This window comes from Euprymna scolopes, chromosome 26 (assembly GCF_053919585.1).
Source record: "Euprymna scolopes isolate OS-2025 chromosome 26, ASM5391958v1, whole genome shotgun sequence".
Lineage (NCBI taxonomy): Eukaryota > Metazoa > Mollusca > Cephalopoda > Sepiida > Sepiolidae > Euprymna > Euprymna scolopes.
Genome location: NC_136507.1, coordinates 94,855,532 through 94,869,577, shown reverse-complemented (window position 1 = coordinate 94,869,577; position 14,046 = coordinate 94,855,532). Strand labels below are relative to the sequence as shown.

General features: G+C 35.3%; 1 protein-coding gene across 3 annotated transcripts in view; it reads right to left on the bottom strand.

Moving 5' to 3' along the window:
- Positions 1-932: 932 nt before the first annotated feature.
- Positions 933-14,046, bottom strand: part of LOC145248277 (importin subunit alpha-7-like) — a 115,023-nt gene continuing 101,909 nt past the window's right edge. For all 3 annotated transcript variants that reach the window (XM_080110146.1, XM_080110148.1, XM_080110147.1), the window contains 2 exons: positions 5,694-5,869; positions 933-1,894 (listed from right to left, as the gene is read on the bottom strand). In XM_080110146.1, the coding sequence (XP_079966272.1) occupies positions 1,704-1,894; positions 5,694-5,869 (367 nt within the window). In that variant the 3' untranslated portion in view covers positions 933-1,703. The remainder of the gene's footprint in view (positions 1,895-5,693; positions 5,870-14,046) is intronic.

The window sequence follows — 14,046 nt, the reverse complement described above, 5'->3', positions numbered from 1 at the left end:
AATGAACACAACCAGGTAACAAACTGCAAGATGGACATTTGTTGAGTTTGTTTGGGCTTAATACTTTTTTTTTTAGTTTTATTAAATGGAATGCCTTTTTAAATTCACATCTTTTCTCGGGATCATTTTAAGCAGCAAACTAAACAAATATAAATATTTTTTTTAAATAAATTAAAAATACATTAACATGTAACCTGCATTATGCACATATTCTATGTTTGGCCCGAAACCCAATTATCTGATTTGAAAGCGTGTTAAAAACACTTATTTGAACAAACTTCTTTAAATGTCTTAAATATAAATACATGTTCAAACAATGCATATTACAGAAAAGATATGTCAGATGTACACAGGAAATAAAGTTAAACAAAATAAATTAAAAATTTTTTTGTTTACGTGAAGATAAATACAAACTTAAATGTTTGTGTGCAAGTGGTGTACTGGACAAATCTTAATCCTGGCTTCATCTCCAGGCGTTATCATCCAACAATGAAAAACTGCAAATTCGTAAAGCAGTAACAATAGTCTCAGAGAAACCTAGAAACCTATGCAAAGAGAAAAAGATATGTCCAAATGCACACACAAAATAAAGTTGTAAAATTCAAAATAAAAAAGACTTTAAATTGTAAAAATTAAAGATTAAAATATAGAAAAAATAAAAAATAAAAAAAATAAATGGATAAAGAGAGAAATAGGAAAAAGAGAAAGAATGGCAGAAAGATAGACAAGGTGGTAGACAGAGAGAGAGACAGAATAGCATAGAGAGAGAGAGAGTGAGAGAGAGAGAGAGAGACAGTAGCATAGAGAGAGACAGAAAATATGAAATGAAATGCAAAAAAATGATAAAAATCCGAGAAAAGTGATGGTATTAAAAAAAAAAAAAAAAAATGACAATCCATAAAAAAAAAAAAAAAAAAATTAAAACCACACCAAACAGCAGAAGTCATTTATTTGTAGTCACGACTCAATAGTCATTATTATGGTCATTGTTGTTTTAGTGGTGTTGATGGATTGGCTGTAGTATGGGTGACCTACACTAACGCTTGCCCTCCGCATTAGCAAGCAGTAGTACAAGAAATAAAACAAAAAAAAACCAAAAAAAAACATACTGCAGCAGACTCTCACAGTCAGGCTTTGTGGGAGTGGAAGTGTCAAGCAGGTCTTTCGTCGTCTTAGATGTCAGGAGGGGGCCCCCCTGTAAGGGGTGTGGGGGATCATCTGATCATTTCGACAGGTCGGCGACATCTTTTACAACTCGCCTTGCCAAGCAGCAGCAGCAGCAGTCGTCGTTGATGTTCTAGTGTCATCTTGGGTTTTAATCGGCTTCTTATGTCATGTGGTAGTTGGTAGTGGTTGTGGTGGTGTTCGTATTAGTGGATAAGGGTCCAGTAGTCGTCACTGTGTTTTTAGGACTTGCCGTCCCATGTCATAGTAATAATGCTCACTGCTAGATGGGGGACAGTAGTAGTAGTCGAGTACTAGAGTCAGTGTCATCGGTACAGTTACGTCTTCAAATAGCAAGGAGAAATCGCAGATCATCATCACATGCCTCGAGCACAACAAAACAGCCAAGGTCGTCGGACGTACAGAGTCGGCCGTCGTTTTATGAGGAGCATTTATTTTTTTAGTTTTTTTTTTTTTTGCTTATTAACTGGTGCAAACCCCAGTAAAAAAAAAAAACAAAAAAAAAAACAGAAGTCCGCTCAGAATTGAAAGCCTTCCATTGGTACATCGTGACCGGCACTAAATTGGAACTGTTGGGCATTCTCGTCCGTCTGGGGCGCAATGCTCTTATCTTCCTCTTCAGAGCCAAAGTAGCGTTCAATTATACTAAAAGCCTTTTGGTAGATTTCTCGGTTTTCATGACTTTGGAGGAACTCGATCTTGTCCAAACCTACAAGAACGAAAAAGAGGTAAAACAAAAAATTAAATCTTTGCTTTAAAACTGAACATTTTATAAAGGAGGTATGAAAATTAAAATACACAAATCTTAAAACATGAACTTATTAGCAATGATTGGTAAATTTACATACAAAACAGAATTGCTTGAACTATTAAATCTCTCTCTCACTATATATATATATATATATATATATATATATATATATATATATATATATTATAATAACTGTCCTAACAGTCCAGCTACGCTGAAGAGGGGTAGGGTCCCCGAAACATGCATATACGTAGATTACGGTTTTAAAAATAAATAAAAATATTATATATATATATATATATATATATATACACACACACACAATTATGCAAATGTGTGTGTGTGTGTGCGAGTTTGTTCCTTATAGACTCTGAAACAGCCAAACAGATTTTCTTTAAAATTTAAAGAAAATTAGTGTATAAGTCTTGGAGTGATCTTAGTTTAGTTTTGTCTCAGAATACCCCCATCCCCCGATAATTACAGCTAAGCAATACAGTTATTTTAATTTATCTATCATCGGTAAAGCCATTTTTTCCATGTCACTTAGCAACAATGAGAACAACGGACCGTGAAAATTCTACCCTGATTAAGTTAATCCTGTTTTTTTTTTTTTTTTGCATGACATGGTCTGTAGGTTCAAACTCTGTAAATTTTTTAATTTTGTTTTTTCATTAACTGCAAAGAATTTTATAAGATTTGACATTTACATTTTTTTTTTTCCTTTTGCATGACGTGGTCTATAGGTTCAAACCCCGCACATAAATTTCTCAATATTTTAATATTTTTTCATTCACTAGAAAGAAGTTTCTATAAAATAATTATATAAAAGAAACAGTAGGTTCTCTAGAGTGCAATGTAGAATAATATATAGTTTGGACTAAGTTAATACATGGAGGTATGTGCAGCTTCTTTCCAGGCGATTTCACTGATTTCGATGACAATAGAAATATAGGAGTGTGAAATATTTGTTGATCATCATTCAATCCTGTGCAACACCGAGTCTCCCTGCTAGTATATATATCATAAAACTCAAATTTTCTAGATTCCGATACCCTCAAGTGTTCTGATTTTTCCAATTCCAATTTAAAGCAAAGCAGTCAGTATAGGTATATGGCAATACAGTTAAACAGTTGATCCAAGAGTCTAACTACAAATTTGGAATCATCACTTTTCATCCTATATCCTTATGGATGTTAGTCTTCGAGTTCTTTATCCTATTTAAAGACTATCAAAAATTGAGAAATAGGTACAAGATTTTTTTCTTTTCATTATACATATTTGACATTGTTGGAACTTTATGTATTTTAGACAATCAAGCTATTTTAGATCTATGTGGAGAGATACTTACGACAAACTCAAACACCAAGTCTAAAAGACAATATTTTTGTTTGTTCAGTGGCCATGTATTTTGCATCAGTTAAATTTTATGCCATCATTCAGATTCAAATCTCACACAAAATATTTTTTTTTGTTGTAGCATTCCACTTATTTCCTAGCTGATACCGATGATCATCATTTGTTTAAAGCAAATATTTTATTGCGATTTAAAGTATTAAAAAAAAAAAAGGGGGGGGGAGTCCAAGAAATCAAGTGGTAACAGATATTTTGGTTAGTTTTACAAATAAAGTCACAATTTCCCTTATTTTGATTGACAGGAATGGATTTAATACACAAGGTAGATGAAAATTTTTTTTTTTAAATTTCATTAATATTTAGTCCTGATCAATTTTTTTTGTGTCATAAATAATGGTGGAAGAGATTTTACCCTTTCGTATTCACTCTGGCTCTACCAATCAATACAAGAATTTTTTTTTTATAAAAAGATAAACTTCCTTTAATATAGACCGGTCAAGAAAAGTAACTCATGATATGACTACTTTCCTTTAATGTAACGGAATATATTTGGTAGAGGAAGAATTTTAAAGCTTTCTTTTTTTTTTCTTCCTGAATACACATTTCCAGAAAAAATTATGTGCTTGTGTGGATTAGTGATGTTTTAAACCAACACATTTTAAGTGAAAATATGTACTTCTGTATCATGTCGCAATTAGTACAAATTTTTGAAATTTATACAAATGATTTAGTAAAAAATAATTACAAGTAATAAAATTTACTGAGTTTATCGTACATTTTAATATTGAAAAGTTCTCATGATCCAAGGGAGGTAACTGCAACCGATCATTTTGACTAAATTGTAATTCCATCATTTTTAAACACAGAATTTTGGTACTTATGCACTAATTGTACCGCGTTGAAATAACATTGTTTAAAAAGCAATTCTTAACATGGGGAGGGTAAAATAAAATAATAAAAGGGGTTTTGTAACTATTCTGTACTTTCACCTAACAATGTAATAACAAAAGATATTGTAAAACTTGAAAATACTATTAAAAAAAAATATCACAGAACAATAAGTGCATATGTAAGATGGCCGCTACACTTTACTCATTCATAAAAATAAAACTGGCAATAAATACCGGGTCGGCATTTTTCTCTTTTCAACAAAGGCATTTATTACGGTTACTTTCGACGCCACTTAAAGTCTCTCGTTGCCAAATGTTCATTTTATCTGTAGTAGTTCTCCTTCCTCCAACTGCAGCCAGCCATTAGTCGCCTTCACTATACACGTCCATTTCCTTTGACGCCTACTTTCTTTCTCTCTGACCCCATGCTGCCAATAGCCTGCCATTTCTCGCCTGTAACTTCACATGTTCATTTTCTATGATGCGCACTTTGTTTCTCTGACGAGCAAACGTTGCATTTTTATTCTTCCTCTTTTCGAGCACACTTCCTGCAATTTTGCAACTGCTGCTGCTCTCTTTGCATGCTGGCCATCCTTTGTTGCTGCTGCTAATATTTTCCACTGCGCTCTTATGCACTGTTACACATAAGCACAAAAATTTAAAAACTTTTGGGTGGATAAAAATACGTCTAGCATATTTACTGGATAATTTTTCATTATTTTTCGAATTTATATTAATTTCAACATGACATGTTATTGAAAGGCGACAGTTTAAAACTTCACGAATCTGCATAAGCACGAAAAATTAAAATAAAGCAGACACAAAATATATTTGTGGAGGGAAGAAACAAAAAAATAAATAGGTTTAGTTCAAATCAAGTATTGACATAACAGACTGATCAATTGTTAGGCCTGACTTTGAAAATCCAACAAGATAGTTTTACATGTTAAATTATTATCTATATATCTATAAAAGTGAGGACACTTCTCAACCTATATACTCAACAAATTTTTAACTACAAACTTGAAATTTAAAATATAGGTCATTCAGATATATGGAAATATTTTAATAGGTTTACATCCGGAAAGAGGACTTCTAAGGGAGTCAAAATGAAAAATTTGTATGTGAGAGATGCTAGATTTTTCTATTTGCACATGTGTGAATGGTTCACATTACAGATTCTTTATGTTAAGTATAAGTAGGTTTGAAAACCCTTTTTGAAGAGAATGTCATGCTGGCCAACTAGTTAACATACTTGATTCATTGTTTTTAGGTTTTGATTTCAATCTCAGCTCTTCATTTTTTTTTTTTTTTTTTTATACTTGCAAGAAGTGGACGGTTTAGAAAAAATAATACTCGCATGCACATGTCTCAGTTTCTGTATGAATTAAAATAATATTTATATGTATTCTATCACTGGGCAACGCCAAGAGGCTTGCTAGTAATTAAAAAGATGAGATTATGTGATTCTCTTTTCACACATTAATTTGAAATTTCTTTCACTTCATACTAACCATAGCATTCTTCAATATTAATTGCATATGGATTTGTATTGCCATGGAGTTTGGCATCTTGCTCTCCAAGTCGCAAGATATTTTCCAAACCATTGAGGGCAACATGGACAATTTTACTGTCCATCACGGTTAAAAGGTTGCACAAGGGTAGAATACAGCCTTGCTCCACAAGAAACCTGCAAAGACAAGAAAAAAAAAATGTATTTCAATTTTTTTTTTTTTAAATAAAACTATCAATAAATAGGGATCAATTTTAATCAAAACTTTTAAAAGGTTGTAAAAATAGAAGCAAAAACAGGGGATACTGTTTATATTGGAAATTCTGCTGTATTTATAGTGGATTCTCTCTATCGTGCTAGAAATTACTCTCAACTAACGACATTCTATATCTCTACAAAGCCACAATTTGCCCATGAGTGGAGTATTGTTGTTACACCTAGGCTGGTGCATTTAACACTAATCTCACTTTCAGACACGGTCAAAAAGAAAAAAAAAAAAGAAAAAAAGAAGTCTCCTACCAAATAAATCCCGCACTATCAAGAAAGCTCCAACTCCTGTCCCCTTGCCACATTGTTTGATCCTTCTTTATTTTACAAGTATTTTAATGGAATGCACCCTAACAAACTTAGTACTTGTGCCCCTTCAACATAAATGCCCCCAACTAACCCAACAAGCTGTAAAATTCAACCCTTACACTGTAGAGGCCCCTCGATGTCAGAAAGTCTTCTAATCTATTAGTTTCTTCTCTCAAACTGCTAGACTTTGGAATTCTCTCCCCGTTTCCTAACTATACTAACATTGAGAAATTTAAATACAATGTGAACAAACATCTTGCTGCTCAACTCCCTACATAGTGTCCCTAAAGATATGGTTCCAAATAGCAACACGTTACATCCAAAGTGGTAATGTGCCTTATATTAAGTGAATAAGAGTATTAAATTAAAAGAAAGAAATTTAAAAAAAATCAAAAAAAAAAAATCAAAGTATTTTCAGTAATTCCAATCATGCTGACAGGAACAAATTTAGCATGACAGTTTCTGACGGTCGCTCAAAACCAATGCCTTTCCAAAAAAACAGAATTTTTTCAAATTGATTTGGTCTAAATATATTTTTTCCCTATTTATAAAACCTCCCCACAATATTTTTTACTTCTTACAAAATATTGAAAAAATCTTTTCTTGTTTTTAATGCTGTTTCTAAATTAAAAACTTGATTTAATTGTAGCAAGAAAACAATTTTTATATTTTAAAGAAAATGTCTTTCAATTAATCTTTCCCAGTAACATTTTTTTTTATTCTTAAGATATTTTTAAAACGAGTATGAGCTATTTTGGAATTTTCGAGATGAGACTTGATAATTTAAATTGTTTGGACTACTTTTTTTCTCAGATGTTAATCTCAAGTTTCGACAGATGTAACCTCCAACCTTCAACTTCTGTTCAACTCAGGAATTTGTATGTAATTTTTAACAGAACCTTCATTTAACCCACTGTTAGCTTGTTCTTGTTTTATTAGCCATGATTAGGTAGAAGTCTTGATTTGTAATTATATTCTCAGTATCGGCTGCACTATTGAGCCTTCAACTTTCAGAAGATTGTCATGACTGAAGGTTGGATCAAAAACTGAATATCATCCAAAATGAGAACAATAGTTAAAAAAATCCAAACAAGTTGATTTATTATCAAAATTAAATTTATTGAAAAAAAAAAAAAAAAAAAAAATTGTAGTAGGAAGGTAGGTCGAACCCTGAAACCTTGACACAAAGGTGGAAACGAAATGGAAAAAAACCTGCTACCTAACCATCTCGGCCACGAGGGGAGAGGAAGTGATAAGCGTCTTAAGTTGACATTTATAAAGTGAAATTAACAGGTGCGAGAAAGTTAAGTCGTGTGATGTTTGACCTAGTTTTGCGCTGGAAGTCAGTTTCTGTTTCCCCCGCCCCATCATTTACTTTTCGAAGACGCGTCGATTGAAAAATATGTCGAAAATAGATTGTAATAGTTGGGTAAATTAAAGATAGCCGTGACCCTTGTTCTTAAGTTGTACATATGATTTAGACCGCATATAAAAAGTTTTAAGGAGTAAGCCGACCGAAAAGGCTGGCGAAAAAAGTCTTTTGCGGACATACAGAAAAATGCACACACACATTTTACCTTTTAGATAGATAGATAGATGAAACACGATTTTTCATTTTCAAAGATCAAGACCATATTGAATCCATATTAAATAGAGAAAAAATGGTAAACCACCTCAGCAGAAACAATCTTCTTAGTGACACACAATATGGTTTCCGTTCTGCAAGACCTACCGCAGATGTGCTAACGGTTATATCTCACAGGATTAGTGAATCTCTTGACAAAGGCCTCCTTTCTAGGGCAATTGCTCTTGACATATCAAAGGTCTTCGACAAGGTATGGCATAAGGGCCTACTTCACAAGATTTCCAGCTATGGTATAACTGGAAATGTTTTCTCAATCATTAAATCATTTCTCTCCGATAGGCTCATAAGAGTAGTGGTTGATGGGCAGAAATCAGAGGCCTGCAGTATTAATGCTGGAGTCCCTCAAGGGTCAATCCTGGGCCCAAATCTCTTCCTGATCTCCATCAATGACCTCCCTAAACACATACTTAAATCATTCGTTGACATCTATGCTGATGACACGACCATCTACGGCAACACATCAAAGGCTGTAAATGACAAAGTTCTCTCTGATTCTCTCTCCTCTGATCTCAAGTGCGTGGTTCAGTGGGGGAAGACATGGCTGGTTACCTTTAATGCATCTGAAACCAAACTCCTATCTTTACATCATCAATGCTCTGATCCCCATCTGGCATCAATTGAAATGGATGGCTCTCATCTAGGAGAAGCCCCGTGTTTTGACAAGCTTCTGGGTTTGACCTTTACTCCTGATCTGAAATGGAACACATACATCAAGTCTGTTGCCAAGGTCGCTGGAAAGATGGTGGGATCCTTTTACCGCTCCAGAAGATATCTCACTACTGATGCAATTCTCTATATAAAAGCCAAGTACATCCAAGGATGGAATACTGCTGCCATATCTGGGTAGGAGCTGCTAAAAACAGCCTATCCTGCCTTGACAGAGTACAAAATAGACTTTGTGGCTTAGTGGGGGATGCCCTTTTCTCTACCCTGCAACCTCTCTCCCACAGAAGAGACGTTGCGAGCCTATCCTTGTTTTATCGTTATTTCCATGGCAGGTGCTCGTCTGAACTATAATCTCTGGTCCCCCCTCGTCAATCTTTCACGAAAAACACCCGTCTAGCTGAATCCACTGTGAAAAATTTCCCCCACTCTTTATCTGTGCCTAAATCAAAACGTGGATTCCATGAACAAAGCTTCTTTCTTAGAACTGCACGCCTGTGGAACTCTGTTCCGTCTGCCTGCTTTCCACCTGACTACAACTTGGATGTCTTCAAGTCCAACGTTAACAAATTCCTAATGAATCACTTCCTTAAGTAAACACTTCATCAAATCTCCACACTAATGTACTGTACTTGCAATAACCCTTATCCCTGAGTGGCTTCCGGGTCTTGATAAGTGGTGACCATGTAAAAAAAAAAAAAAAAAAAAAAAAAGGCCATCCTTATAACATTTAAAGTCTTTTACCAAACAAGACTTACAGTCAGTCAATATCTTTATAGCTTTTTCACTCTCATCGACTCAGATATAGGGTTCTGAGTATGACTTTAAAAGACATTCAGTGGTGAGGCCCCATTTGGGGGCCATGGGGAATGTGAAGTTGCCCCTTAGTTACCATTGCTCTCAGGTTCATTTTGGTCCAGACAGGTAATACCTTTTAGTGCATCTGGTGCTATCAGATCAGGCTGTCTGAAGATACTGACTTCCTGACTAAAATGCACCAACATTACAGGCGACTGGGAACTACCTGTGAATTTAATATTCACTCGAAACTTTCTCATTTGGAGGAAACTGGTTCAACCTGACTAGAGTGAATGCCATACCAACAACATTGCCCAGAGAAAATTTAATTCTGAAAAGGAAATTCTAACTCAAATATATTTCAGCTGAGATTTGACATTATACGAGAAATTACATTTGGATTTTAAGTTTGTAAATATACTAGAAAAAAATTGTTTTTCTCAATTAAATCTATATATTTGTTAAAATCTTCATATCAATCTTTTGTGTTCCAGATTGCTGCAGCAAGGAAAATCACACATCAGCGTGTGACTAGTTCGTTTATCACATTACCATGTTGACACAGGTTCCACTTAAATCACTGCAGTTTCATGTGTCACTGAGCCTGGTTAGTACAAAATGGGTAACCACTTGGGAATACCAGGGGTTGTTGTACGTTAAAGGATGACAACACATTCTCTACAAACGCTAATGTTATCAAAGCAATTGCGGATTGACACCTGCAAAGTGGAAGTTATCCGTTATACAACAGCTACATTTCTAAATGTAAACGAAATATGTAAAAAAAGAAAAGTTATAGTGTACAATGTTCATGACAGGAAATAAAAGTTAACTTCATAAGGATTTTTAATTATGCTTCTGAATCTAACGTTTTAAAAAACATACTAAACAAAACACCCAAAACAAATGAGACATTAAAAAAAAAAAAAAAAAAATTTTTTTTTTTTTTCATTTTTCACTCCAGATGGGAAAGCCGGAACCTGGAAGGGAGTTCCAAGGTCTAGCAGTTCTGGGGAAGAAACTATTAGAATAGAAGGCCTTCTTACATCTAGGGATCTGTGCAAGGGATTTTGCTGTTTGTCAGGAGTAATTCCGTCGAGGGTGTACAAGTGCTTGTAGTTCGTCAGAGCATTCACCATTAAAGTACTTGTAGAACAGGCAGAGGGATGCAACATTTTGTCGCTGGGACAAAGGCTGAACCTTAGATGACAGTTCAGGACCTATCAGGTTGGCAACTTTTTTTAACCCTGTCCCAAAGGGAGAGACTAGTAGCAGATGCACCAGCCCAAATGTGACAATATTCCATACATGGGTGAATAGTGACCTTGTAGAGGTTCAGGATACTTTCAGGAGTAAGTCACTTTTTAGCACGGTATAGAGCCCACCTTCCTCACAACATCACTGGTAATGCTCTCAATGTATCTGTCCCAACTCATGTTCCCCGAGGAGTTTGAAAGAAGTACTTTCAGGTAATGTATCTTTAGCCATTGGTGGTTGAGAAGGTTTCTTATAATTATTAAAGGAAACAAGTTTAGTCTTGGCAGCATTAAATATGACCATCCATTTTTGTCCCCATTCTACTACAGATTGGAGGTCAACCTCTAGTGTTTCTGCCATTTCCTTAGATATATGTTCATTTATTTTCCTCTCGTGCTTGTTATAGAACGTGGTGTCATCAGCATATATACCCATCTCAAGAGACAATTTTATCAGGAAGGTCATTAATAAATATTAGGAATACTAAAGGTGCAAGGATAAACCCCTGAGGTACACCTGCATTTATATCATTGTTTAGATGTACGATTGTCAAAGACAACCTGGATTCTTCTCTTGTTTAAGAAGGATTTAATTATGTTCAGTATTCGTCCACTAATTCCATATGATCTGATTTTCATGAGAAGGCCGTCATGCCAAACCCTGTCAAAATCCTTAGATATATCTAGGGTTACCGCTCTACCCTCCCCTGCTTTGTCCAGTGTACGGTATATATGTTCAGAGATTACAGTTAGGATATCTGCTGCAAAACAGGCTTGCCTAAATCTATATTGTTGGTCGATCAGAAGTTTAGCATCTGTAATGTGATGGACTAGAGCTTGGTTAATTATGGACTCACATATTTTGGCGAAAAGTGGGAGGTTAATGGGGAGAGGGCGATAATTTAATGGGTCAGTTCTTTCGTCAGAATTCTTGTAAACTGGTACTACAGAAGCAATTTTCCAGCAGTTAGGAAAGCAAGATTCATTAAGGTATTTGTTGCAAAGTTTAGAGAGGACTGAAGCAACCTCAACAGAGCATTTTTTAATAGCACAGCCGGGATGAGATCAGGCCCACATACTTTTGAGGTGTCTAGGTTTTTATGATATCATGGACTTGAGAAGGGGTGATTATCAGATCATCTAGCGTGGTGTCTGTCCACAAATGAAAAGTCCGGGAGGGGGTGGTTTGCTGGGTCCAATGTGGAGTTTGAAGCGAACCTACTGGTAAGCATGTTAGTCTTCTCAGTTGCCGTGATTGTTGGATGGGGGGGGGGGGGAAATTGTTGATTGTCCATTACACTGTTGTAGATTTTCCAGAAATCACGAGTTTCTAATTTCTGTGCTTCGATGCGTTTTTTGGTGGTTTTTGGTATATTCTCTCTTAGCTGTCACTTTCTTGCAATTACTTCTAGCTTCTATAAACTTTTGTCTGTTTGTACTAGCATTATGTCGGTTAAATTTGTGGTATGCATGCTGCCTTTGAGCAATGGTAGCTGTACAAGTAGAAGTAAACCATTGGGGAGAGTGGGGTTTGTTATAGAATTTCTGCGTGGGAACATCAGCTTCAATTACCGTTTTGAACCATTCAGTGGTCTCATTTGCACACTGTTCAGTGGAAAGAGAAAAGATATTTCCCCATGGGGCATCTCTGATGAAATCCCTGATGGCTTCCCAATCAGCCTTGTTATAATATCTTGTTTTGAGCAATGGCTCTTCAGTTTTGGGTCGAGAATTTTGGTTGGCTGGTTGGTCGGTTTATTGGCCTATCAACAGCTGCATGGTCATTTAAGGCCAAATAAATTTTTTTTTTGGGGGGGGGGGTTGTCTTAGTAAGGTAGGTGTTCTTTATTTTCCAGTATGTCGAGGTGAGATTGGAAGAAGGTTATTAAAAGATTTGGGTTGTAAAATTTTTTTTTTTCTTTTTAAGATAGATTTATATTTTGGAGAGATTTACTTCTTCCACATAATTTAGAATTGCTTTTTCATTTCTATTTTCAAAGAGATCTTTAATGTTGTTAGTGCTGTAGTATTTTCGGCATAGGGGAGCTAGGTCAATGCAGTTAGTTAGAAAATGTTTAACGGTTTAGTTTTCTTGGAAAAGTAGGCATTCAGGTGGATTTTCTCCTTTTAATAGGAATGAGTGGGTGATATTTGCATGACTTGTTCTTAATCTTGTAATGATCACCACTTCTTTCCGGTTTAGTTTCGATTTGGGATTCCATTCTCCAAGTGTAGGCTTGATTTCTTGTAGCTTGTTTTTGTATAAGTGTTCCATTGTTGTTGTCATTTTGATTTGATGTTTAAGTTTATGGTTGGTTTAAAGTTAGTGTAGGGGATTTTTATGTTGGACATTTCCAGGTTTAGTGACTCTTTAGCAGCTAGGTCAGCTTTTGTGTTTCCTAGGATGCCAATATGGCTTGGGATCCAGCATAGGATGATTTGTTTTTGAGTTTGAAGAAAATCAAGTTTGTTTAATAGATTAGTTATTAGCAGATTGCGAGTGTTCTTTTCTTTTAATGAAGTTAAAACTGATAAAAAGTCTGAAAATATTAAAAACTTGTTTGCTTGATCGGCACTTATATTAAGGGCCAGGTTTATTGCTGAGGCTTCAGCACTAAAGATGGAAGACCTATCAGGTAGGCGTTTTTGGATTTTTCTTTGCCGATAAATAGCAGAGCTTCAGACTTTCTTTGGTTTTAGCTCCGTCAGTATAAATGTGTTCATAATCTGGATAGTCATGAAAGATGTCATGTATTTTTTCCATAAAGATGGATTTGTGTTGGATTTGGGGTGTTTTGAGAGATTTAATAGTATAGTAGTAGGTTTTGGATGTTCGGGTGGGTTTAAAGAGGTTTTGGAAAGCCAGGGTGGATGTTTGAGTGTAGAAGCTTTGTGGATTTGCGGGATGTTAATTTTGGCTTCGTCTTTTATTTCTTTCATGCGGAAACCATAAGGCTTGATTGCTTTTTCCTTTTTTTTTGGAATAGGGTTTGGTGTTTGGGTTGAGAGACACTCTGGTATATAGGGCTTGAGGTGTTAGATGCAAGTGTTGTATAGTATTGTAGGGCTAATTTTGTTCGTCTCATTTCAAGTGCAGATTCATTTGTTTCTGCATAGAGACTCGACTGGTGTAGTGGTAAATGCTCCAAGTGCTAGTCGGAGTCCTTGGTGGTGAGTTGTGTTGAGTTCAAAATGTAGGATTTTCTTGTTGCACCGTAGATTAAGCAGCCATAGTCCAACTTTGATCTTATCAGTGTTTGGTAGAGTTTTAGAATTGTTTTGCGATCAACTCCCCAGTTTGTATGAGCTATGGTTCTCACAAGTTGGGTCCTTTGGTTGCATTTTTTTCTTAAGTATTTAATATGGGGTATGGAGGTGAGTTTTTTGTCAAAGATGACTCCAAGATATTTGTATTG